The sequence below is a fragment of the Amphibalanus amphitrite genome, unplaced genomic scaffold (assembly GCF_019059575.1).
Source record: "Amphibalanus amphitrite isolate SeventyFive unplaced genomic scaffold, NRLGWU_Aamphi_draft 000221F_arrow, whole genome shotgun sequence".
Taxonomy (NCBI): Eukaryota; Metazoa; Arthropoda; class Thecostraca; order Balanomorpha; family Balanidae; genus Amphibalanus; species Amphibalanus amphitrite.
Window position 1 is genome coordinate 126268 of NW_024881716.1, and position 27720 is coordinate 153987.

The 27720-nt window shown below is 51.2% G+C and overlaps 1 protein-coding gene across 8 annotated transcripts in view; it reads left to right on the plus strand.

Moving 5' to 3' along the window:
- Nucleotides 1-25554, plus strand: part of LOC122385512 (intraflagellar transport protein 81 homolog) — a 40683-nt gene extending 15129 nt beyond the window's left edge. For 6 of the 8 annotated variants that reach the window (XM_043373845.1, XM_043373841.1, XM_043373840.1 and 3 more), the window contains exons 5-14: nt 17707-17862; nt 18220-18415; nt 18682-18845; nt 19159-19344; nt 19618-19827; nt 20792-20981; nt 21487-21602; nt 22606-22767; nt 24584-24699; nt 24980-25554. In XM_043373845.1, coding sequence (XP_043229780.1) covers nt 17707-17862; nt 18220-18415; nt 18682-18845; nt 19159-19344; nt 19618-19827; nt 20792-20981; nt 21487-21602; nt 22606-22767; nt 24584-24699; nt 24980-25079 — 1596 coding nt within the window. In that variant the 3' untranslated portion in view covers nt 25080-25554. Of the gene's footprint in view, nt 1-9531; nt 9549-17186; nt 17200-17706; nt 17863-18219; nt 18416-18681; nt 18846-19158; nt 19345-19617; nt 19828-20791; nt 20982-21486; nt 21603-22605; nt 22768-24583; nt 24700-24979 lie in introns of those variants that run through there. The other 2 variants (XM_043373848.1, XM_043373847.1) reach the window with 2 other exon arrangements.
- The last annotated feature ends 2166 nt before the right edge of the window (nt 25555-27720 follow it).

The window sequence follows — 27720 nt, forward strand, 5'->3', positions numbered from 1 at the left end:
AGACCCACCACCGCCAGCAGCCACTCGCCCACAAACAAGTGCAGCTTTGTAGGATAACTATATAAACTTTATAGGTAATATAGACTATAAAAACTTTATTTATATTGTCCGCGTATAAATTTCGGCCCTCGGGACCCTGCTGGTGGCTCAAGTCCCTAACTACAGGCACGTGGTTATGCCCCGGGGCTCCGTATCTCACTCACTTCTGGATTCTGTGTGGGTTCCCACACTTCGAACCGGTCACATGACTTACCTCGCCCGAGGCTTGGTCAAGTGACCCAAGCGCAGACTGGGCGCTGCGGTGCCATTGGGTCGCGACCTATCGACACTGCAGCCGGCCGGGCCAGGTCAGCCCGCGGATCCGTGGCGCTGTGGTATGGCGTCGGGCTGGTCTTTGAATTGTCGTGTGTTCGGATCGCGCGGGAGTCGTTGCTTTTCTACAGAAAGGAGATCTGTGCTATTGTAACTTGACAGCTGGTTGGTTAATAGCTTCGTGGTTATCGTTGCGTGCCTTACCTGTTTAGTGTTTATGCGTTGCATTTATTTTAATTATCAAGAATACAAAATCATACCTATTGCAGCGACTTGCATACCTACTTAGATCCCAGATATTTACAACTGCATAGACATGTCATTTCCTAAATGTTACGTAAATGGTGTCAAAGGTGCCGCCAACATCTCTGCTCGTTGCACCAATGCAATAACAAGGACCATTTTCACTTAAGCCTGCATTTGTAAACTGTAGGCCAAGGCCCTACCTGTCACACATAATCTGGCACCCCTGACCCCACGGCCGTTAGTTATATCCTTGGCTCCCGGATCTGGCTCCGCCTGTGTTTACAGTGTGGAGTCCTTCACCACCAGTCGGTCGGTCACGTGACTGACCTAGCCCGAGCCCCGGCTGTCTGACCAGAGTGCGGGCCGCGTGCCGACTGATCGTTTCGCCCACAATTGATAGGGGAAGCCGGGGGAAGCCCGGGCGCGGGGGAAGCCCGGCCACCCCGTTTCCGGCTAAATTATTCACAATAAAATGCTCAACTGTTTGTACTTTCAGCGTGGCAGCTAAGGTAACGCCAGCAAAAAGTTTAGGCTAACAAAAATTGCATATTGTTAAAGTTATAGCGCAAAAATGATATTTTAAGGGTTTTCAGCTAAAAAGTGAGATATGGTGCACTGTTAATGTTATACCATACAGTACTAATATTTATACGAATGTTATGTAAGGACCGTTTAAGTGTTTGTAGTGAGGGGTGACGAGGCAGGCTGGCTTAAGTATGACATTTTTTCGAATATCGCTGTTCTAAAATAAAAATTAGCACATTGGGGTAACCCCGGGCGAGTGGCCAAGCTTACCCCCAACCGAGAGCAGTGCCACTAAACCACTGTTTTCCATGAGATAATAGGTACTGAGCAGGATTGGTTTACACCTAGATCAAAGATAAATTTCGAAAATAAACATGTTATCATAGACAAAGCCAGTCATGTCACTTAAGGTCAACTAGGGTCAAACTACGTTTTTGCAGATAACGCGACAGACAATGAAGCTAGAGCTTCAAAAATGGTGTCGTTGTGTTCTTCTTCATCAGCCGAGTCGAATGATATGCAATATGATGCATTAAGGTAAAAAGAAAAATAAATTTTAAGGAATTTTGAAATACACATTTTTTGTCAATTTTGCATCACGATTTTCATCGACCTGTACTGTATATGTGGTAGACGCTAGCTAAAATACCAGTAGTGACATAAACTCTAAGATGTCCAGAGCTAATCAGTACCTTAATATTTCACTTTCCGTTAATGTTTGGAAGACACATAATGGTTTCATCAACTCGTTGTAAAGCGCTGGGGAGGTGGCCGGCGTTACCCCTATGCCGGGCTTACCCCAGAAAAATCAACACTTTTTTAAAACTCGATTTTCTCAACCTTATACTTATTCCACGAAACCGATTTTTTGGGAAAACACGGCCAATGAACTTAGCTAGCTAACAGGATATCAACATTTTATACAGCACGTATGGTATGTAATAAAAATGAAAAAGAGCTTACTATGCCGGGCTTCCCCCGGCTTCCCCTACACCTCCGCGGCTTCCGACAAACTTATCTACTTTCAAATTGGGAGTCTGTGCCTTGGTCTGTGCGTATTCCGTGGCGTAGCAGCAGGGTGCTGGACTATGGATTAGAGGGTTGTGTGTTCGGGCCACGCTGGGGTGATTGCTTTTGTTAGGAACTTGTTTTTCCTAGCGCGGCATTAAATTAATTCTTTTCCGCCTCGAGACGAAGTCATCATGCTCCTCACGTTTCCCTTTCCAGACGGCGGTCACCCCACCACACGACCGGTGCAGGTGACGGAAACTCCTCATTCGATTACACCATTTCCGGGGTGACCGTTTGAGCGGCAGGACGGGTTGTCCTATCGGGACGTTCCCATCCCACTATCGGTACGGTCTCTGCCGCTGCGGCACACCCTCGTAGGCCCGCGCAGCCCAGCGTTTTACGCCCGTGGAGGTGCATCGAAGTCAGCGAAACGATCAGTCAGCACGCGGCCCGCATTTCTGTCACCCGGCCAAGCCTCGGGCTAGGCCAGTCACGTGACCGACCGACCGGTGGTAAATGACTTAACACTGTAAACACAAGGCGGAGCCAGGTCCGGGGCCCACGACCTATAACTAACGGCTGTGGGATGACAGCGTAGGTATCAATTACAGTTTGCAATTGCAGGTCAAAGCCTGTGTAAATGGTGGAACGTGCGGAGGTGTTGGCGGCATGCCTTGACACCACTCAACATCCTTGATGACATCTCTCTGCAGACATAAGTAACTGGGCTTTATCTAATGAAGTCGCTGCAATATGCTTCCTTTCTATACACACTAGTAGATGATTTCAAGTAATGCTACGCGTTAATAGGTAAGGCATGCAACGACATACAGGAAACTATGAGTTCATACAGCCAGCTATGAGTTCAATGGCATGCGGATCTCCTTTCTGTAGAAAAGTTACGACGTCCGCAGGATCCGAACGCACCGCCTCTCAATTCCAAGCCCACCTTCTAACCACAGCGCCACGGACCTGCGGTGGTTTTCGAGTGTTATCGCAGTGAAACTGTTGTTCTGATAGGTGGCGACCCCATGGCACCGCGGCGCCCAGTCTGCGCTTTGGTCACTTGGCGAGCCTCGGGCGAGGTCAGTCATGTGACCAGTTCGAGGTGAGGGCTCAGCCACAGCTTGTCTGCGAGGCAGGGGAGAACGTGGGTCGCGAGGTTGTTCACTGGCGCTTCGGAGAAAACGGTCGAGTGGTTGCGTGGCGCCGGTGGTCGGTGAATCCCGAGCAATTGACAGGTGGGCCTCTCAGCCAACGTTACCATGGTGGGGGGTGAGGGAGGGGGCCACACAAGTATTTGACCACGCATGGTTATCTCGGAAGGTAAGAAAGCAAAAAAGAAAAAGACGCAGTAAAAAGCAATCTATAGCCCACTGTTGGATTTTTCATGGGTTATTATTCCATCAGATTATCGCTAAGGTCACTGCAGGTCACCAGCATTAAAATTATCACGAATTCTGGTTCCCCATTTTGACAACTTCTCACAAGCGGCGCATAAGTCAAGTCTGGAACTATTAGAGCTACAGCGCCGTAGAAGAGCGCATTGAATAGCTCTTTGAGTTTTTTTTGTGTGTATTTTCTCAGATTGGACCTAGAGTAAATGGTTTATACTCCAGAGGGCAAAAACTTTCAAAACTTGACGTTTTGCGGGTAGTTTTTGTGGCCTGACCGTGCCCGGGGGCGAAATGAGCGCGATCCCACTGACCCGGTCTGAGGGAATAAACTAGTCGGGCCCGAGCCGAGCCAGCTTGTGGAGTGCGAGCGGGAGCGAAGCGGAACACCACAGTTTTTCTGTAATAACCTATGGCGTCATGTTTTATTACGTTAATTTAACCGGAATCGCGTTTCTTTCGTGAAGACGCGTCAAATGAACCATGCATTGAAATTTAATTTACAAAAATGATCTCAGGTCAAGCTGAAAGCTCATAGAAAAGGTCATGTTGTGCCTATCAGTCGATTCCTATCATTGAGCTGAACGCATCGGTGTTTTTCAGCGTTCTATCATGTTTTATCTAAAGCCATTGTCAAAAACTGTTAACCCTCGCCGGCACAGACCATTTTGCGTCCTTCGACGGCACAAGGGGAGGGGGGTACAACCCCCTCGCGTTTCGCCCCTGACCAAGCTAGAGCTCGGTGCGAGCGACTTTAGCGAGTGTCATTTGAGCGAACGTCATTTGAGCGAACCATTTTCAGCGACTGACAACTTAGCGAATATCAAATTGAGCGATTATCAAATATAGCGATTATCAATTTAAGCGAAAGCTATGTTTCAGCGACATCTTTCTCGTCGACTACAGTTTGAGCGACTGTCATTTCAGCGAAACACTTCATCGTCCCGTAACGGTGTATTTTTTCTTTTTCTTTTGCGAGCGTTCGTACAACGAATGTTTCCGGAACTTTTCATGGTTATCCGGAACTGGATGGCGGATGTCACGTTCAAAGTTCAGACATTAAGCTCCAAATTTAATGCCACATTTCTCAAAAATTACAGCGGTTCGATTTCACCCCCCCCCCCCCTCCTGCTGTTTGCCAATAGGATGATGACCAAACGTTTGTTCGGAGATTCATATTGCTTGTGCTGTTTTTCGCGAAATTCCCCCGCTTGAATTTGGATCAGTTCCCCATGTTGTAAAATTTGTTCTTGCCCCAAGCACCGTACGAATTTCCAGATATTTGGGTGAGGTCCCTGAAACATAGACTGGATCCCCCTGTGCCACCCCTCGAGTTTATTATTGGTCCTTGGCATTCCTTCCATCGTCCTATCTCTCACGTTCCACATTTCCAGATCAAAGTTGCAGAATGAGGCCAGATATTTTTTTGTGGTTTCCAAGCTTAAAAGAAAATTTTTAATTTTGCGTGAAGCATGACACATACCAAGCGGGTATTCCAAGGGCAAAAATTCCCGAAAAGTAGCAAATGATTGACTTCCGTCGCTTTCGGTTTCGCTGTAACTGTGTTCGCTCAATTGGTCCCCCATTGACCTCCATATATTCGCTCAATCTGGTTTCGCTGATTCTGGTCCTCGCTTAAGTTGATAATCGCTGTGATTGAATTCGCCGACTTGACAATCGCTGAAAAAGTCAATCGCTTAAATTGATAATCGCTGAAAAGGCTTCGCTCAAATGTCATTCGCTGAAATGACGCTCGCTCAGGTGTCGCAGAACCGCTAGAGCTTTATGGAAAAACGAACGTGTTGCCCGTCACGAGAGGAAACCGATTATATCCCATTCTTAACCCTCGCATGTGTGCGGCGTTTGCTAGCTTCTAACGTGTAGGGGGGGGGGGGTCGGTTGGACCCCCCTTGCCGTTTGGCCACTGATCGAGCTGGAGCGTCGCGGAAAAAAAGAGCGTGTTGCCCGTGACGAGAGAAAGCCGATGATGCCCAATTTTAAGGTTCTAGGTCATTGGTTGAGTGTCGCTGACGCTGCTATGGTTTTTTGGGGGGATGCTGATCACGAATATCGTGTTACTTTTGATCACAGATGATGTCTTTAAGCATTTAGACCAGGTCAGGTCAGGTCAGATCAGGTCAACCAGTAGGGGTCGTGACGGATATTCGTAGTACCTGCCAACCGCCTCTGACAACTTCGTAACATGTTACGAAGGCACCAAAACTACTTCGTAAATGTTCAAATGCTTTCTAAATTCGAATTCATCTCCAAAAACTAGCCTGGAAACATGTAAAACTCGAAAAAGTGAGCCGAGGTCACCAAAGATCAATGACCTGACCTGACCTGACCTTCAGGTGACCTTGCCATCCACCCTTTTGCATGGGAACAACACCAAATCACATGTATGAACGTTTGAAACCACGAAAAGCTTGCAAACGCGCGGCTAATGCGAGCCGACATACGCCGAATCGCGCTTCCGGCCAAACGTGGTCTCGGAAAGTAGGTCACATGTCAACGGTCATTTTGGTCAGGGTCATGAAATTTTCAGGGTAGATGTAAAATTGATCAATGCGAGGGTACTGAAAGTTTTGTCGCAATCGGCTGCTTTTTACGCGAGTTATTCGCGAGAAGCCTTAGGTGGGAGGGGGGGGGGGGGGGGGGTGGCGGGTGCATCAACTTCCCCCGTGCCGACGAGGGTTACGGAGACGTATCATGATGTGAGATGACTTCAGGGGCATAAAATGGGTCAATAGTTGAATTTTGTGATTCGGTGTGCCATATTCACCTGTATCCGGGTGCCATCGCTAAAAAGAGGAGCATTTTGACCTGACTTTATGATGTGACCAGGTGTCAACAATTCCAGACACGATACGAAATTCATAAGCTGTGCCAAGTTTTGCGTCGCTGTGCGCCGCAGTTTCCGTTACAGACACACAAACATTGGCTAGTGTGGCCAAACACCCCCTCCCCCCACCCCACCCGGGAGAAAATAAACGATATAAATTGCTATAACTAATCTCACTGAGCTAAATGCGATCGTGACCACTTACAAGCATATATTCGAGTCGACACAGAAAGACCAGCGATTCGCAGCAGGCCCCCTATAGCCACAGATATGTGACTGTGAGCGATAAGGCAACCAGCGCGGCGCGTCCCTGACCCGGTCAAACGCGTCTGTAGCGAGTGTGAGGCCAGAGAGATATACTGTGCCGCTGAGCCTGGGTGTGAGGCGGCGCAGTCTACCGTTGAGGCCAGAGGGATGTGCTGTGCCGCTGAACCTGGGTGTGAGACGGCGCAGTCTACCGCTCCAGTCAAACGCTGGGCCGTCGGGGGGCGAACATCACTTAGTAGGTGAGTGTACAGACAGGTACGTACAGTGAGTCTATTTAAAATCTCCAGAGCCACCACGTGGCGCTACGGTCGGCGTAGGGCGAGTCCAAATCCCAAGGGAAGTGAGGTCACCGGTCATTGTGGGGGAAGGAGGGAGGGGGAGTGACGCAGTATCACGGCGCATGGGGCGTGCGTAGCGCCGGGAGTGGGCCGCCCAGGGCCGCCCGCCACTGCGCCGAGGCTGAGGGGAGGGGATGATGGTTGCGGGTGCGTTCACTCCGGTATGGTGGTATCCTGTTCATGTGGAACCAGCAAGAATGCGACTAAAGGGAATCATTATCTCAAACAAACGGGCAAGCCAGAGGCAGCGTCAGTTCCAGCCAAAATGTTGAACAATGATAGGTAATTGAAATCTAGGACGCAATCATAGCATGCAACTATTCAGTCTATAGTTGCATGATGCTTTTCATGATGCATGATGAGGCTGTTCTAAACTGTTATTTGAGTTAGATATTTTTTCATTTGGCACGTTCAGTTTTGGTGGGTTTTATCGGGCCGAACAGAATCAGAAAAGAAAAAATTGAAATGGCTCCAGAAAAATGTTCAAAAATATTTTCTTAAAAATGAAACTTTGCCAAAACATTTATAAGCGATAATTTTGACTTTTTGAGAGGATATTGGGGAAAGATATTGGGGAAAGATGTCATCGTGTTTATCTGTGTTGCAGTAGAGTAGAAGGAAAGGTTTTGGTTCGTGCCGAGATAAAACCAGACCCGGGAGTGGGGCTCGAACTCACGACATCGCATTCAGCTCACAGGCTACCCAACCTCAACCCTACGAGCACCTATCGCCCTGCGCAGCTTGCTCAGTGTTTCGGCTAGAGTTCGGCCAAAGTGTCTGACGTCTGTCAATTTCACGAGGCGAAACCGCAAAGTAAATGTCCGTGCCGGTAGCTCGGTCGGTAGAGCGTTGGACTCCATTTGCCATGTGGTGAGAGCGCACGTCCCGGTTGCAAAAGTCCGGGTTCGAAACGCGACGTGTGTTTGACGTTTTTGAGCCTCCAGACGGGTATGGTTGTGGTTGGTGGCAGACCGCTGCAGGGTTGTGCTTGACTCATGAGTCGAGTCAGAAATTTGACTCAACTCTGACTCAAATGAGTCAGATTTGAGTCGAGTCGGATAAAATGTTGAGCTGTTGAGTTGAGTCAGAGTTGAGTCGGACAAAAATATTAAGGTGTTGAGTTGAGTCAGAGTTGAGTCAGTAAAATAACTTTTGACATTGAGTTGAGTCAAAAACATTTAGGAACATGAGTCAGCTGACTAAACTTTCTAGAAACAATATATAGTATAAGTTTGTCATTCTCCCCCGCTCAACAACTTAGGCCTGGCCCTGCTGCCGGATTTTTTCACCCCCCCCCCCGCTCAACAACTTTTTTATCTGAGTCAATTTTGAGTCAACACACTTGACTCAACAAAAAATTTGAGTCAAGTTTGAGTCAACTCATATTTTCATTGAGCCGCTTGAGTCATGAGTCGAGTCAAGGGAAAAAATCAGCTCCTTGTTTGAGTCGGAGTTGAGTCAGGGCATTCTGAAGTTGAATGATGAGTCGAGTCGGCAAATTTTTTTGAGTCGAGCACAACCCTGGACCGCTGCCAGGCGAAGTCAGTGAGGGGACCGGCCGTGCGCGGCTATGTGCGCACGTTAAAATTTGGACTCTAAATTCTGCCATAGACCAGGAATTGCTTGATCGGAGGGTAGAGAGTAGGGTCAACGCAACAAGCTCAGCTTAGCGGGGACTCTGTCCGTGTGATTCCTTTCATTCAAAAGGTTCGGACCAAATTTATATAAAAAAGGGGGAGCCGAACCAGGTTGGGCCGGGTTGAACCCGGTTGGACCAGTGTCTTGCACGCAATCATGCATGATTGCGTTTGTCTGACCATGGTCAGACAAAACAGAGGCTAATTTCGGGTCAAATATTTTATTAACTGATCTTATTGTTTTTAGCTTACACTTATAATAACTTTTAGTTTTTTTTAACTCGAGACTTCATGCACAAGAATGTGGCATTCGTCCACTTTTCCTCATCTTCTCTTAGCGACTTGATTTGACCTCAAAGGCCCATCTTACCAGCAAAAAATCACCTGCGTGATAATTATTTGCCAAAGGGCGCTCTACGTAAGAAACGCCAGCCGGTCAAAAAAAAGAAAAAAAATGCGAACGATGCGATCTTTCTATTGCTTGAATTATATTCAATGAAAATTTGAGGAGACATAAATAATCTGAATCCTTATAGCTACTGGGCTCCCGGAGCTTTCGCTAGCATTCCATTGCCAGCTGCATTACCAACATCACATTTGCATTACTTTGGGTTCATCATAGTTGACAGTAGATGAACCGGCCACAGCAAACCCGTGTCTCATTATCCTTTCCTTCCAAGCAGCCAAATGCCAAGCTAACCGGCCGCCCGGCCCACCACCGCGATATGGAACAACGCTGGAGTGCGCCGTTTGCCTGCGGCAGTGCCCCAGCGCCGGGGCTGTTTGACAGGTCACCCGCACCGTGACCTCGCCACTCGTCCCCCCTGCCCACCTCCCCATCGGGCCCAGCTCGGTAGTGACCTCTCCTTGAATCTATTATGGACTCGACTGAGGCTCAACGCCATCTAGTTACATCTGGAGATCCTTACTAGATCCACTGTACGCACGTCGGCTGGACGTTATGTACAGACAGGTACGGTTCTCCAGGGTATTAGTCGTTGGTCGCTCGGCGAGCGGGAGGGCAACCAGTTCCGCCCCTGTATCGCGTGACCCCTTGCTCCGCCCAGTTACGCACGAGCGTACTCCACGCCGCGTAGTAGCGTGGGGAGGGGAGGGTTAGAATGGTGGCATGTGTAGAGGCTAGAACCGGTTTCCACCGCCATGCCACCGCCCAGCGACATGGAGCAGGGTCAGTGACCAGGGCGCAGGGAAAGGTCAGAGGTCAGCTATAACGTAGAACTTTGTGTCTCCCTCCCCTCCGCGTGTAACGACCGCACGACAGCGGCCGGCCGCCGATCAGGCTTGACATGTCAAGGTCACCCGCAGTCAACGGGCTCAGAGGGTTGGTCGAGTGCGCGTCCGTGGCCGACGACAGTCTCGACCATGTGCTATGGTGCCGATAGACTAGCGTGGGTAATAAGTTTTTGTTCAGTGCATATGACTGCTGGGGTGTGTCCTCTTGATATGATGCTTTGTAACATGTATGATACGCTTAAAACCTCGCTGGCAGTGGCCGAGAGGAGAGGGGGGGGGGGAGGGGGAGGCGGGTGCCGCCTCCACATGTTTATTTTTGTTGATAGCTGCGAGAGCTGAAATTTGGCAAGCCTGACCTTTGATTCAAGCTGAATTTTTATGACAGCAGCTGTATTTTCACCCTCGCCCATATTGGTGTTTTGTCAGCGTCTATCGTAAAGGGGGGGAGGAGGGTCCGTTGGACCCCTTTGCCGTTCAGCCCCTAATCGAGCTAGAGCTTCGCGGAAAAAGAGCGTGTTGCCCGTGACGAGAGGAGGCCGATGATACCCAATTTTAAGGTCCTAGGTCATTGGTTGACAGGTCAATATAACTCAAAAGTCGGGGAATCGGGACCTGTTAGAGCTTCGTAAAGTGAAGCTGTTATAGGGTTTTGCGGGGTGCTGATCACGAAATTCAAGTTAGTTTTGATCACAGATGATGTTTTTGTGCATTTAGGCCAGGTCGGGCCAGGTCAGGTCAGGTCACATGTTACGAGGGAACCAAAACTACTTCTTAAATGTTCAAACGGTTTCTAAATGCGAAATCAACTCCGAAATCTACCCAAGAAACATGTAAAACTCGAAAGAGTGAACAAAGGTCATCAAAGGTCAGTGACCTGACTGACCTTCAGGTGACCTTGATACCCACTAGAATCCATGGGATCAACCTTTCACATGTTTGATCGCTTAAAGCCACAAAAAGACAATAAAACGCGCTCTACTCGAAATACGCCAAAACGCGATTCCGGCCAAACATGGTCTCGGAAAACAGGTCACAAGTCAAAGGTCTTTTGAGTCAGGGTCATGCAAATTAAAGGGTAGGCGATATATTGATTAACTCGAGGGTACTGAAAGTTTCGTCGCAATCAGCCGCTTTTTGCGCGAGTTATTTGCGAAAAACTGAGGGTAGGAGGTCTGTTCGACACCCTCCTACAAGTGCGAAGGTTGGTCAGGCCGTTGACCAATGACGTCAAAAGTGAACCTCTGTAAGGTCCCAAAATGTCGCGACGTCGCAGCACCTTTCGTGCCAGGGGACTTTTCAACGGGGAATGAAGCTTATATGATCTAGTACTATCTCCCAGAGGCCTCACAACTTGTATGCAGCTATCTCGTATTTTCTTAAGAGTCACCTGAAGTCAGGTCGGTCACGCGGGTCACGCAACCTCTCGGTCACGCAACGCAAAATATGAAAACTGTTATTTTGGCGCCGGGAACCATCTAAAGCTGTCTGAAGCGCAGGAGTTCGCGATTTTATACAATATTTGCAAACCCCAGCATTCACTTTTCCATTCTTAAAGTTAGGCGACTTCATTGATGACGTCACTAAGGTCATAGGAGATTTCACCAAAAAGTCCCGATCAAATTGAGCTAGCGAGTCGGGAAGCCACCAGTGGACTTTTAAGGACTAAGGACCTACCGAATCGAAGAAGCGATATGACCTCCTTGAGCCAGCCTCGTGGCCTGAGTGGCTCTGCCCTGACATGACCTGAGGTAAACACCTTAAATTGACCTCAACAAAAACAAAGCGTATAGACGCGCTTGAGCATGCAAAACTCGATGGTGCCATTATCCTGGCTCTGTAACCACTTATGATGAAGTTGTTTACCAAAAACCGATCCCGCGACTTGGAGCACTTATACTGACCTCAGAGTTCATCGGTGGACTTGAGATATTCAACTCGGGTACCAGTTGCTGTATCTCATACGACGCACGCGCCCAGTTTTATCCGCAAGGCGCTAGCTCAATTAGGGGCAAAAAGACGGAGAGGGGTCGTAATCGCCCCCTTCCCCCCTCGGCCGGGGTATATGCAGAAAACCCAAAATTCCGTTGAGGGCTAAGCACTGAAGTGATATATTATGATGCAAGAAGGTATAGGTCAAAACAAGTATGCACACGAGCGGATGTGAATAAAACTGTGTTTGAGGTAGGTATGCGTTTTTATTATACATTCGATTTGCTTTAGTTATTGGTAAGAACAGATACAACCAAGAAGAGCGCCCCTGAAGAAAAAATGGCGCACCGGACGGGTGCGATTTTAAGGTCTAAGGTCAGTCGGGGACCTCTAAGTTCGGATCAAGCGCTGCATGTTAGGGTTAAAAAAATGGGGGCAAAAAAGCGTCCCGATTTTGGCAGCATCGTCATGCTTTGTCACGACACTCATCCACTCCCTCGGCCGAGATATTAGCTCCTTTTTGTATGAGTTCTGGCATAATCCCGCACATTATGCTGCATGTTGTTTGCCATGAACAAAGCATGTTCAGCTACGTTCTACGCAGTACGCACTAACCTAACCACCATCCCATCATCCACCACTAGCCACCATCCCGTTCTGTGATCCCTTCCACCCCACACGAATCAGCCGAGATACTAGTCAGTCGGGCTAGCGCCATCCTCCCCTCGCTTCCTGACTGCACAGCGCTAAAACCCAGAGCCGAGACTTCCCGAGCGCGACCTCTGACCCCTCGCGGTCCGAAGGGTCGGCCGATGCCTAAGGGCGCGCCGCGCGCCGGACACCCGGATAGCCTCTGCCGAGTCTCCCTTCCATACACCGTTTACTACGCGCTCGATTCATTCATGATTTTGTGTTTCCGCGTCCCTCTCGCTAGGTGGCACCATGGATGTCATAGGCGATCCCAGGAAGATTGCGGCCAGAATACCCCAAACGGCAGTAAATGAGGTTTTTGGTGAATATCTCGCAAAGTATTTGGCATACAACGATGCAATTTCACAGTCTCGTGGTAAATGTGCATACACATAATTCGGGTTGATACTTATGCATTTGAACATTATATAGGACCAGATATTTCCGAAAAAGCAAAACCAACAAGACTTGGAGAACTGTACTGGAGAACTGGAGAACCGTACGTACGCACGTCGACTGGACGTTATGTACGGACAGGTACGTACGCACGTCGGCTGGACGTTATGTACAGACAGGTACAGTGGATCTACTGTTAACGCCAGACCCCTTGAGACCCTATTTTTTCGCGATTATTTTTTAATGCGTGGAAGAATTTCAACCAAACTCAGGACATGGCCGTTTCAAGACCTGCCGAAACTTTTACAATTTAGATATTTTGTCGCCATTTCAATATTTCAGGCACTTCTCATTGACTCGTAATGTTAAATTTCGAGCAAGATTTTCACCCGGTGTGTAGAGGCTATCACCAGTCAGTCTGTGATACGTTATGACGTCACAGCGAAGCCCCGCCTCTGTGGTCTTGGCCTGCGGCGGTTTCGGGCCGGCGCGCGGTCACTCGCGCTGTGGCGGAGAGCGGGGACGGTCGAGCGGTGCCGAAAACCGGCGGAGTTGTGCGTAACGTCTTGTCTGACAGTGCCCAAAGAGCGACATGATGACTGAGGAGCCATAAATGCTCAATGCGCATTGCTTGTACAATGCTGATAGGTTCGCTGACGGCTGATATTTGTTTTATTTTTCATAAGCTGCAAATAACGGGCAGGTGGCATATACCTGACATAAGGTTAGGAAATATTCACCTGTATTTAAAGCCTATGGCGTTGTAGATAATGTGATAATGGGGTATCGGATGTCATCAAGTAGTTGCTGATCTGTACATCGCTATGCAACCATCGAACAACGCAATGATTAATTAATTGCCTTCGCTTCACATCATAAGGCTCGCTCGTATTTCAAACATACCTATATCCTACATCGAACATCGTATTTGTTAGGAATCTTTAACGTTTGTTCGAAGCATGTGTGAGTAGTAGGTTGAGGAGTGATGGCCCTCTTGATCCTATATACGAGAGTCAACAAGAACCTAACATTTACTTGACCGTCTGCTGCAATTGATGCATAGCACGTGAAGCGTCAGCGAAATTCATAGTCCTTTACAGATGGCAGGGGTGTCGTTTGTACAGAGGTCGCTGATGGGCACGGGTCAATGCCGCAGTCGTGGTCGGAGCCTAATGTCATATGACGTATGAAAGCCTCTATCCAGGATGGAAAAACAGTTAACATTACGAGTCAATGACAAGTGCCACAAATATTTAAGTGACAACAAAACGTATTTGAAGAAAAAGTTTCGGCAGGTCTTGAAACAGCTATTTCCTAAATATGGTTGAAATTATTCCACGCATTAAAAAATAATCGCGAAAAATTAGGGTCTCAAGGGTTCTGGCGTTAACAGTAGTTAGGATCTCCAGGCGTAACTAGATGGCGTTGAGCCTTAGTCGAGTCCATGTCAAATTCAAGGAGAGGTCACTACCGAGCTGGGCCCGTTGGGGAGGTGGGCGAGGGGGGGGGGGGGGTGGCGAGGTCACGGAACGGGTGACCTGTCAAACAGCCCCGGCGCGGTTGGGCACTGCTGCAGGCAAATGGCGCACTCCAGCCGGCCTGTTCCATATCGCGGTGGTGGGCCCAGCGGCCGGTAGCCTCTCCGCTTGGAAGGGAAGGATGATGAGGCGTGGTTTACTGCGGCCGGTTTATCTATTGTCAAGTTTCAACTAACTATGATGCACTCAAATGCTTGCGAATGCTCCGAGCGTCCAGTAGCTCTAAGGATAAGGTTATTCGTATCTCCTGAAATTTTCATTTGATATAATTAAAGCACTAGAAAGATCGTATCGTTCGCCGGTTTTTGACTGGCTGGCGTTTCTTGTGTAGAGCGCTCTTGGGTAAATAATTATAACGCAGGCTATTATGTTTTTGATGACGGGCCTCTTAGGTAACCCTCGCCCGCACATGCCATTTTCCCATCCTAGAACGCACATGGGGGGGGGGGGGGTTGCCACCCCCCCGCGCCATTTCGTTCCTGTTGGAGATAGAGCTTAGCGGTAAAGACCAAAAAGATTCCTTGGGAAGAGACAAATCCAATAATACCCAGTTTTACCTTCTCAGGTCAGGTCAAACTAAAAAATGTTGCTGTTTTGGGTCACCGTTGGATATCAAGTGCGCTGCTTATCATATACCGATGACGATGCCGTTTTCTGGTGCCAAGCCAGCTAGAACCTCTTTGTCACACTACCCGACCAGATTTTTGCTGCTGAGGTCATTTCAGGTCAAGCTAGGTCAAGGTCAATTATATGTGTTTGTATGTCTGTATGTGTCTGTGTGTATACTGATGTGTGCACCGATTGTTTATGTGTCCATATTACATGAAATCATGATCTGAGAAGCTTTTACCAAGAATGCAGTCAAAAACTTCACAAAAAGTAAATTCAGCTTGCCTAAAACGCAATTATCTTAGATGACCTAGGTTTTTTTTATTATTTTTTTTTATTTTTTTTTTTATAAATTTAATCCGAACCTTTTGATGGGAAGGATTCACAAGGACAGAGCCACCGCTAAGCGAAGCTTGTTGCGGTGACCCTGCCCTCTACCCTCCGATCGCGCAATTCCAGTTCTATGGCAGAATTTAGAGTCCAAAGTTTAACGTGCGCACATAGCCGCGCACGGCCGGTCCCCTCACTGACTTCACCTGGCTACGGCCTGCCACCAACCGCAGCCATACCTGTCAGGAGGCCCATAAATGTCAAGCGCCCGTCGCGCTTCGAACCCGGACTGTTGTAACCGGGAACGCGTGCTCTCACCACGCGGAGTCCAACGCTCTACCAACTGAGCTACGGGACCGGCTTGCTCCCGGCTACGGGAGCTAGGTTGACCTTGACCCTGACCTTGACACCTGTACATCGTCGAACAACATGTTCCATGATAGGTGGGAGGTAAGACTGGCAAAAAAGGCCGAAATCAAGGTGTCAAAAGCTCACAAGGCCCATAGCAAACGCAAGATGTTGAGAATTGGCCATTTGGGTCATGACATGACCTGAAAAACAAGGTCATATCTCCGAAACCAAAAATCACAGAAACTTGAAATTTTCAGTGGACATCAAGAAAGGATAGAGGAGCAGCTATACGAAAAATCAGCTTTCTAGCTCTAAAAATGACGAGTGCAGAGCAGAAAGACTACCTGGGGGGGGGGGTGGCAACCACCCCCCACCCCCATGTGCGGGCGAGGGTTAAGGTCAAATTTAGACGTTAAAAAGAAGATGGGGAAACGTTGGCAAATAGGCCCATTTTTCTGCATTAAGTCTCGAATAAAAAAGTGTTATACGTATAAGTTAAAAAACAATAAGACCATTTAATAAAAATATTTGACCCGAAATTAAATTCTGTTTTGTCTGACCATGATTGCGTGTAGGACCCCGGTGCGACCTGGTTCAAACCGGTCCAATCTGGTTCGGCTCCCTCATTTACCTTCGGGCTTAGCCTCGTAACATTGACAGACGTCAGACATTCAACCAACAACTTTGGCCGAAACACTGACAAGCAAGCTGCGCAGGGCGATGGATGCCCGTGGCGCAGAGGGTGGGTAACCTGTGAGCTGAATGCGATGTCGTGAGTTCGAGCCTCACTCCCGGCTCTAGTTTATCTAGACACGAACCGAAACCTTTCCTTCTACTGCAACACTGACAAGCACGGTGATTTATCTTTTCCCAATATCCTCTCAACAACGTTAAAATTGTCGCACCTAAAGGGTTTGCTAAGCTAATCTTTAAAAAATATTTTTGGTCATTTTTCAGGACCCATATTAACTCTTTTTTTTTCTTCTTTCTTTTCTTTTTTATTCTTTTCGACCCGATTAAACCCACAAATGCTGAGCGTGCCAAACAATGAAAAAACATGAAACTCAAATAACAGTTTAGAAAAGTCAAAGACAGCATGCAAATGTCGACTGAAAGTTTAGGTCCTAGATTTCAATTATCATTTGTTTAAGATTTTTGCTGAAGTGAATGGCGTTTTTCGCTTGCCCGTTTGTTTGAGATGATTATTCCCTTCAGTCGCATTTTTTTTTCTGGCTCCACATGAAAAGGATACCACCATACCGGAGTGAATGCACCCGCAACCATCATCCCCTCCCCTCAGCCTCGGCGCAGTGACGGGCGGCCCACTCCCGGCGCTAAGCCCACGCTCCGCGCCGCGATAGCGCGTCACTCCCCTCCCTCCCTCCTTCCCCCACAATGACCGGTGACCCCACTCCCCTCGCGATTTGGACTTGCCCTACCCCGACCGTAGCGCCACGTGGTGGCTCTGGAGATCTTAAATAGACCCACTGTACGTACGCACGTCGGCCGGACGTTATGTACAGACAGGTACGTACGCACGTCGGCTGGACGATATGTAACGTGTAGTGTGTACAGACAGGTTAAGTAACACTTATTGAGAAATTATACCCGGAAGAAGATAACGGCCTTTGCCTTTTTTAGCCACCAGAGCAGTGATAAGCTAATTCAACCTCTTTTCACCTGTTTTGTGGACGGACTCCCAATCTCACCAAGTGCGGTAAACTCAATTTGGGGTAAAATACCAAACTACCCCACTCCATAACTACAAAAATACTACCCCGAAATTAGTTAAACTAACTTGGTGAGGATGGGCACTTGGCCCAATCTCACCAAGTTATGTAAACTTAATTTTGGGACAGTATTTTTGTAGTTACGGAGTGGGGTAGTTTGGTATTTTACCCCAAATTGAGTTTACTGCACTTGGTGAGATTGGGCTGCCATAGCACGGCTGCCGGTCCCTCGGTCTCGCTCACACCCCTCGGCCTACCCCAGTGCGAGGTGGGTCGCTCACTGTGGCACCTGGTCTCCCCGCAGTACGAGGACCTTATCGAGGAGTTTAAGGCCACTCACAAGGAGTACGAGGCACTGCGCAATTCTGTATTTCAAACCGCCGAACTCCGCAAGGACATCGCTGCAATGGAGGAGGAACGCGAGATCGTCACGAAAAAAATCGAACGGCTAAAAAATAAGGTAACACACTGGGTAGCTGGACTTTTTTTTTGCAATTTAAGTGGTGGCCAGAGATTGTTCCGATCGTTCGCATTGTTTTAAGTATATGTCGCTTTGTTCTGTGGAGTATTTCTCTTTTAATATATATATATATATATATATATATATATATATATATATATATATATATATATATATATATATTATATATAATATACATATCTTACGAAAAACTCTAGTCTATCTTGAGTATACTCGATACGAGTATAACCGTCAAGGTTTAATTGATGAGTGTCTCGCCGTCTGGCCTCTGAGGCCTCTGGCGACTGGTGACGCCCGGTGCCCCTGTGGTGACGCCCGGTGCCCGACCGGCGGCAGGTGGAGGGACACCCCAACAAGGACGTGCTGCTGGAGTCGGCGCGCCGGCTCCGGCTCGAGAAGGACCGCGAACAGGAGCTGGCCAACCAGAAGATCGAGCAGGAGCAGGCGATCGCGCGCGCCGACCAGCGGCTGGCGCGCCTGCAGGGACAGCTGAAGGACCTGCGCTCGGCCAGCATGGGCACCACGCCCGAGGGTGCGTCACGGCACCGGATCTGCGGATGCCGGCCGGACAGAGCGGGTGCAAGTCCTCCCGCTCCGTGGTACTGCTTGATAGGTGCCTTGTCATCACTGTGTCATTCTGCCTGTCACCGTTACTTGCCCCATCTTACCTTGTCCCACTGACCGTGTCCCACTGACCATCTGACTGTGTTCCACAGACCATCTGACCGTGTCCCACTGACTGACCATCTGACTGTCCGACCATTGGCGGCACTGACTGACTCTATGGCCGTCCATTAGCTCTGATCCAGCGTTTGGAGGAGGACGTCAAGGTGCACAGCTACCTGGCCACAGAGAAGATGCCCAAGGAGTTGGAGGTGAAGAAGAAGCAGGTGGCCAACCTGGAGAAAGTGGCCAACGTGCCCGCCCTCACTGCACAGGATCTGGAGAAAATAAAGAAAAAGGTCAGTGGTTCAGTATATGGTCTACGCGGACCGAGCAGGCCCGTGGCCTAATGGACGGGAGGGCTGGCCGGCGCGCTGGCGCAGTGGCTTTGGAGTGCCGAGCCGTTATTAGGTGCTGGAGACGAACTGTGAGTCTCACTTTACTGTATGTTGTGGAACACCAAATAGCTATTTGCTCGAGGCAGCCGGTAGTTTTGGTACATTGCTGCCGCCCTGATGGCTCCAGTTATAGATACGATGCCTGCTTTGTGCGCGCCCGTCGGAGGGTGCGCTGTGCCGCTCGCCGTCTGACGCCCCTGTCTCGGCTGGGCAGATCGGCCTGGTGAACAGCGAGGTGGCCCACCTGGTGGAGCAGCGCATGATGGCCTCTGACTCCTCCGACGACAAGCTGGGCATGTTCCGCCAGCAGGCGGCCATCGTGGCCAAGAAGAAGGAGGCCGCCGCCGAGAAGCTGCAGGAGATGCAGCAGCAGCTGCAGCAGATCAAGGACGATCTGGCGGTACAGCGCAGGGCAGGGGCCCGCGGGGCTGGGACCTGTGTGACGTACAGAGCCTGTGGCGCCAGTCATACGGTACCGAGCGGGCTTAGCTTACCGTACTGGGCTGTGAGCAGCTGCCAATGGGGACTGCTGGCCTCCGTCAGTATCACTGGGGTCTGGTCTCGTGGCCTGTTGATTGTGTGGATCGCGCACCTCTGCTCAGAAGAAGCGCACGCCCCTCTGTCCAATATGCCCTCTCTGTGTCCCGGCTGACTGTGGACGCCCCCTCCTCAGGAGAAGCGCGCGCAGCTGGAGGAGCAGGGCGGCGCGGAGGGCACTGTGCGCGGCGACGACTTCAAGCAGTACGTGCACCAGCTGCGCGGGAAGTCGGCCGTCTACAAGAAGAAGCGGCTCGAGGTGGGCGAGCTGCGCGCCGAGTTCGGCGTGCTCAGCCGTACGCTGGAGATCCTGAAGGGCAAGGACGCCATCATCTCCAACATGGTGGTGAGTTTGGCGGCGCGCGCCGCCGAGCGCCGGGCCGTCTGCCACCGGGGACCCCTCCAGTGCAGAGCCGACTCACCGACGAGCGGCGCCAGCAGCTGACTGCTGCTAGAACACTTAACCTTTGCCTCCCGGAGTTGTTTCCTGTGGTAACTGTGGTGCTGTAGGGTGGAATTATATCACTATTGTATAGCAATGATGCTTATGTCAGCGTCTCCATAAGATAAGAGTGAAAGTCCTGCGGCCTGTCTAACCGAGCCGCCCCGGCAGGCCGAGATAGAGCGAGGGTGGCGGATAGAGCCCCCGGGGTGTCTGACGGAGCCCCAGGGTGTCTGACGGAGCCCCCAGGGTGTCTGACGGAGCCCGGGGTGTCAGATAGAGCGGCCCCGGGGTGTCTGACGGAACCCCAGGGTGTCTGAGGGAGCCCCCGGGGTGTCTGACGGAGCGGGGTGTCTGACGGAGCCCCAGGGTGTCTGACGGAGCGGGAGTGTCGGATAGAGCGGCCCCCGGGGTGTCTGACGGAGCGGGTGTCTGACGGAGCCCCAGGGTGTCTGACGGAGCGGGGGTGTCAGATAGAGCGGCCCCCGGGGTGTCTGACGGAGCGGGTGTCTGACGGAGCCCCAGGGTGTCTGACGGAGCGGGGGTGTCAGATAGAGCGGCCCCCGGGGTGTCTGACGGAGCCCGGGGTGTCTGACGGAGCCCCAGGGTGTCTGACGGAGCGGGTGTCTGACGGAGCGGGGTGTCTGACGGAGCGGGAGGGGGGGGTGTCGGATAGAGCGGCCCCCGGGGTGTCTGACGGAGCGGGGGTGTCGGATAGAGCGGCCCCCGGGGTGTCTGACGGAGCGGGTGTCTGACGGAGCGGGAGGGGGGGGGGGTGTCGGATAGAGCGACCCCCGGGGTGTCTGACGGAGCGGGGGGGGGTCGGATAGAGCGGCCCCCGGCCTGTCTGACCGAGCCGCCCCGGCAGGCCGAGATGGAGCGGGAGCGCGGTGTGACTGGCATCAGCAGCACCCAGGAGCAGCTGGAGCAGGCCTCCGAGAGCAAGGCCAGCCTGGACGAACAGAAGGGCGAGACGCTCAACGACATGTCCGCCATGGTGCTGCGGCTCAACGAGAAAATCGCCCAGCGCAAGGCCAAACTGGCGCCCATCATCAAAGGTGAGCAGCACGCACGGCTGGCGGTGTCCGTCCCGCGGCCAGGGGCTGTCCCGGGGTCTCCGAACCCGACACCAGTCCTTCCGGCTCCCCAGTGTGTTCCCGGACCGATGCTAGCCCTGCATGCCGTCAATGTCCATGCACAGCCGTTTGAATGACCCGATGTGCGCCGTGTCATCTCAATGTGCAGCCGTGTGACTCAGCGTGACACCCGGTGTCGGTGTGTCGGTATATGACACCCGGTGTCGTGTCTGTATATGATACCCGGTGTCGGTGTCGGTATATGACACTCGGTGTCGGTGTCGGTATATGATACCCGGTGTCGGTGTCGGTATATGACACCCGGGCATGACACCCGGTGTCGCCGGGCATGACACCCGGTGTCGGTTTTACTCATTGTCGGTGTGTCGGTATGACACCCGGTGTGGGGTTTGTCGGCACATGACACCCGGGTATGACACCCGGTGTCGGTGTGTTGGTATGTCACCCGGTGTCTTGTCCCCGACAGAGCTGCGCGGAATGCGCCAGCAGAGTCAGGAGGTCACCATCGACTACGAGGAGAAAAAGCACGCGTACGACTCGATGGCCGCCGGCCTGGAGAGCAACAACGCTAAACTGGAGTCGGTGAGTGGGGAGGGACAACGCCCAGCTGTGATTGGTGATTGGGGAGGGACAACGCCCAGCTGTGATTGGTGATTGGGGAGGGACAACGCCCAGCTGTGGTCGGTGAGTGGGGAGGGACAACGCTTAGCTGTGGTCGGTGAGTGGGGAGGGACAGCGCCCAAACTGGAGTCGGCGAGTGGGGAGGGACAACGCCCAAACTGGAGTCGGCGAGTGGGGAGGGACAACGCCCAGCCGGGGTCTGTGAGTGGGGAGGGACAGCGCCCAACTGTGGTCGGTGAGTGGGGAGGGACAGCGCCCAAACTGGAGTCGGTGAGTGGGGAGGGACAACGCCCAGCTGTGGTCGGTGAGTGGGGAGGGACAACGCCCAGCTGTAGTCGGTGAGTGGGGGGGGGGGGGGCAGCGCCCAAACTGGAGTCGGTGAGTGGCGAGGGACAACGCCCAGCTGTAGTCGGTGAGTAGGGAGGGACAACGCCCAGCTGTGGTCGGTGAGTGGGGAGGGACAGCGCCCAATTTGGAGTCGGTGAGTGGGGAGCGACAACGCCCAGCTGTGGTCGGTGATTGGGGAGGGACAACGCCCAGCTCTAGTCGGTGAGTGGGGAGGGACAACGCCCAGCTGTGGTCGGTGAGTGGGGAGGGACAACGCCCAGCTGTGGCCGGTGATTGGGGACCGGCAGCGCCCAGCTGGAGTCGTTGAGTGTCCCGGTGGCAGCAGAGCACGCCATAAGCCCGGCATTGACGGCGCGTGCCGAGACCGCTCTTGGTGCCAGCTGACTGCCAAGTCCGGGGAACATAGATGATTCTATGGGAAACTGAGCGTTGTTCTATGCACCTGGGTGCCTCTGACGGAGATTGGGGTGAGTGACTTGTGAACACGGCTTTACAAGTGTTACAAGTGTTACGAGTGACTGCGCGTCTGCGACTGTGTGCATTTGTCTGTGTGTCTGTCTGTGACTGTGTCTGTATGTTTGTCTGCGACTGTGACTGTATCTTTGTGTCCGAGCAGGAGGTTCGCGACATGAAGCGAGAGCTGGCCGAATCCGAGTCGCGAATGCACTGGCTGACGGCACAGCGCGAGATTCTGGAGGCCCAGAAAGCCATGGCCGAGCAGGAGGCTAAGCTGTACACGGACAAGGGCAAGGGCAAGTCGCGCCGCGACCAGCTTCAGGTGGGACTCTGCGGCGGGCACAGCTCGCTGCCGACATATTATCTCCGGCGGGCTGTAAGTGGAACAGCTTTATCGGGGTGTCGTTTAATTTGGGAGGGAAGGGAGGCACAGTGTGTTAGCTTTTGAGCTGACTCACGAGTCACCAGCCACTAGGACTTTGGCTGAGAACATTTTAACCCACCAATCGTCGCAAGGCGTTCCTGTCATTCATTCACTCATTCAGTCAGTCAGTCAGCCATTCCTTTAGTCATTCATTCATTCCCACTAAGCTTTTCATTCGTTTAGGAAATAAGGGAGTGAGTCCAACCTGTAAGGGAATAACTTCAACCTGAACATCGCAGAAATCATCCGATAGGCGATACACTTCTTGTCATATGCCTATATAGGCATATGACAATTGTTACGGAGCGAGCGAAGCGAGCGTAGTCTTTCCTTAGATTAACGGAAATTTCTGAGTATGAGCGGCCGGCCGGCCGGCCGGCCGGCCTTGCGGACGCTTTTGCGAGGCTTATATCTCAGCAACCACTTGACCGATTTACATGCGGTAATTTTTGTAGGGTAGCTTCATTCCTTCTACCAAGTATTGGACTATTCCCGATGTATGTGGGTGACCCCTTATGCACGTGCCACGTGCAAAACGAAGAGGTGTCCGTTTTGTAATTGTTGCAATATCTCGGTAACTACTTGGCCGATTGCGCTGAAAGTTGGCATGTAGGTAGGCACCCACTAGGCACTGCATATCCATGTGCCAGAGTTGGGGTGCTGCTGCACGTGCGCACGTGCAGGGGTCGTTTCCAGATCTCGAGAACGGGTGGACCGATGGCGCTCAAATTTGGTACACGGTTAGGGACCAGTTAGTAGGGTGCCGTGCACAAGTCAGTTGGGACCCATTTTGCACGTGCGCACGTGCAGGGTGCCGCTTCCAGATCTCGAGAACGGCTGGGCCGATTGTGCTCAAATTTGGCACATCGCTACAGACCGGTTAGTAAGGTGCCGTGCACAAGTCAGTTGGAGGTACCCCCTCGAAATTTCGCACGTGCAAGGCCCACCCTCTCGCTCGCTCCGTTAGTCGCCCCAAAAGGCGTTATACTGGTCATAGGGGAAACCCGGGAGGTATGGGCCCCCGGAGGGTATCCATGGACTACACCTCACTCCTGAACCATTTTAAAATCCAGTCCATCGAAGCTCGCCTGATTCAAACCGACATGAGGTTCTTGCAGTCTGTAATGCATGACCGCCTGGACTGCCAGCATCTTGTCTCCGTGTTCTCGCTGGCTGTTCCCTCACGACATACCCGTCACACTGGATGCCTCTGAACCGCCCGGCACATGGACTGGATAGACAATTCGAAGCTTTCTTGCAAGGTTATGAGCTGAAATGCTACGCGCATTCTGGCCTCCTAACCGGGAGGTTCGGACCACTCAAGGTAGACCGCAGCTACGAGTATTGTTCTCAATGTCGAAAAAAGAATATGAAACATGCCACCGGCCCATACCTACCGGGTCATGGCCCATACCTCCCGGTGTATTTTGATGGATCGAAAAAGCGCATGATTTATTAAAAGTTACCTGGAGACAAAGTAGTTCATCCCAGATGCCTAATATCATGCACACTTAACAGGCGAAAGGCGATATTACGTACACAGTGTGAAAAATCAGATCTAGCCACTGCCCACTGGAAGAAAATTACCATTTCACAAATCCGGCCCATGCCTCCCGGGTCGCCTCTATGCCTATGATTCACTATTAATAGTGAATTATTGATTTGAACTTGAGGTATGCAAATATACAATTTACACTGATATTCGGAATTTCAGGCTCTGATTGCTGAGCAGGAAAAACAAAGCAAGATACTCAAAGAAGATCACAAGAATCTGAAGGAAACATCGGTTGGCTCGGCAAAGCAGATGCAAATGTGGAAGGATTTATTGAAGTAAGTGTTTAGGAAAGTGTAATTGTAGGTAATTGAAATTAAAAAATCTTAACAAATAGCTATAGCCTGATGATTTTAAAGAACATTCGCCTTGTGCCTTTTTAAACTCCAGGCTTCTTTTGCAGTTGGAATTATCAGACCGTGTCCGACCGTGACTGTGGTCTGACGGGGTCCGCCGTCTGTCCTTGTCTGACCGTCTGTCTGTGTATGCTGTCTGACCACCTGCCCGTGTGTGACCGTCTGTCCGCTGTCTGACCGTCTGACCGTGTCCGCCACGCAGGCTGGTGGAGATGAAGCGCCAGTGCTGGGACGCGCCCAAACGCCAGGCCTCGGCCGGGAGGTTCCAGAAAGAGTCGGCTGGAGAGCGGCTGGAGCTGTAGGCGGCCGCCCTTGGCCAGCTGCCGGCCCGGCGCACCGCCCCGCGCCGGTCCGCTGAGCCTCCCTGCACCGGGACCGCTATGACCGCCGAGTAGCAGCGGCGCACGCAGTCTCACCAGCCTCACCAGCACTTATGCCTATGCGATGTCACGGAGCTTTCGTTGTCTGTGGTCTCTAGTCGTTATTTTGTTTATTATATTGCGTTGGTGGAAATAAGATCTGGGATTTATTTCAGTCAGTCTACGCTATCAACCATCACATTGGTGTTTCGGTGCTCTAGCCTGCGAAGAGGTCTGCGAGCACAACTTATTTCTAGTCACTGATTGATCTCGTTTGACTACAATGTTTGTCCTTTAATGTGTTACCATTCTCGAATTTCAGGAACATTTGAGATGTGGGGATGGCCGATGTCATCTCTGTTAAATCCGTCCAATGAATCGTTACCTGATAATACACAAGCACTTGCTGTGAAACCAATATTTCTCTTGCTGTGTTGGATGTTAACCCGCGCCGGGCCGGGGGGGGGGGGGTGTTTGACCCCCCCCCTGCGGTTTTTCGCAGATATCTCAAAAACGGCGGCGCTCGTTTTTGGCATACCTGTTCATGCATCTTTTCCACACATGTTAAAATTTCAGACCCAGGGCTCTCAAGGTCAGAGGTCAGGTCACCAGATCAGGTCAAGTGACATCACCTCAGAAAAAGTTTCAATCCTCGTCATAGCTACACCGATTGAACGATCACCTTGAAACTTTCAGCGATTGATAAGAGTAACAGTATGTACAAAATGTTTATCTCGGAATTTTGATATCGGTCAGGTCAATTATGCGACCTCTGTATTATAATCCCAGTAAACATGCCGACGTCGGCCGACGTCGGGGTGATGTCGGCAACTTGGCATCGGCATGCCGATGTCGGCCCGACGTCGGTCCAACCTCGGCACGACGTCGGCTGGATGTCGGATATGCCCGCATGTACCGACGTCCAGCCGAGGTCCAGCCGACGTCGGACCGAGATCAATTGCTGAGGTCCAGCCGACGTCGGACCGACATCGGCCGCTGTTTGACCGTTAAAATAATATAAAATACATGTTTCATGTTTCATAAAGAGCTTCTGTATTCAAAATATCCTCAGGAAACTCAAATCTTCCTCCACGCCGCAACCCCCTGATCCGGACTGGACGGGAAACTTTATCCCATTTGGGATTGCCCGTAAGCCGAGCTCGCCCGTAGCCGGGTGCGGTGAGTGCTTGGGGGCTGCTCGGCCTATCCTTTGGTCAGGCCCAGCCCCGGCAACTCACCAGGGCCGGGCCCAGTTCATATAGAAAGGCCAGTCGGCAAGTGTCACTTTGCCAAAGTGTCACTTTGCCAAAGTGCCACTTATCAAAGGGACACTTTGGGAAACGTTGGTGCAGGTGTGTTAGAGTGGCTATATGAATCCATTGTGGGGTCGCCCTTTCCAATAAGTGTCACGTAACAGCAATGGGACCAGGGACTCTATATGAACTGGACCCAGGGTGCTCGCCAAGAAGACCAATGTCTCCATCCTATCATCCTTCCGGCTCTGAAATGGTCTTGTCAGACCGAAAGGGCATAACCCAACAAAACAAACTAAATTCGCTATCTGGCTGCGTGGTGTAGTGGTTAGCGCACTAACCTCGCGTTCAAATGACATGGGGTTCGAACATTAGCGTCGCTACGGGGGGGCAAGCGGGGCAGCTTGCCCCCCAACCTCGGACCGGGCACCCCCTGAGATCGATACAGATCCGATGAGATTTTGGAGTCGGGAAAAAATGGGGGTACCTTTCTGAGAATGCGTGTGAGGTCAGACTCGTTCAAGCCAGAGTCGGAGTCGCAGTCGCCAACATCTTCAAGACGCCGACTCCAGACTCGGAAATGTCAATACTGTGATTCTCATTCCATGTTCCTAGTTGGTTCTTTATTACATTTTATAGCTGATTTTTATAAGTTTTGAAGTGCTGATACATAATTTGCGTTCAAAGCGTGACACTTAATCTTCGGGCCTTTCTCAACTCTCGTCAAATGTCTGCGACAGACTCAAGTACCGTTCAAGTGCCAGAGGGCTCATGACTGCTCGCTTTTAACAGGCTCCGAAGGAGCTCCACTGAGCTCTAAGAAGCCTTCAGAGGGCCCAAACCGGCCTCTGAGAGTCCCACTGGTGTTCATATTCTCTGAGGGCCCATACAGGGATCTTTGAGGACCTTACACATGCGTAGACCTCTGAAGGGCCACACGAATCCTTGAGGATACTTTCGAAAATTTCTGAGAACCTTAGGCCTCTGATAGCTCAGCCGAGCTTTTGAGGCGACAGATTTTGCTGAGCCCAAGCTGGTAGCTTAGGGGTCACGACCCAGGGTCGTGACCCCTAAGGGTCCCAGCACATCCCCAGTAAGGGACCTCTGAGGGTCCCAGCACATGTTTCTTATGTCCCTATGTAGGGTCCTTAGGGATTCGATGCAAACCTCCAGGGTTCACACTGCTATCTGAGGGCTCCCTGCTCACCCTGGGCCTGGTCTCTTAGCGCCCCCGCCGCCCACACTGGCTTCTGAGGGTCCCACCTTGGGCTCGAAAAGCCCTAAAGCACCACATACACGTAACTATTTGGGGTAACCAACGCCGATCTTCA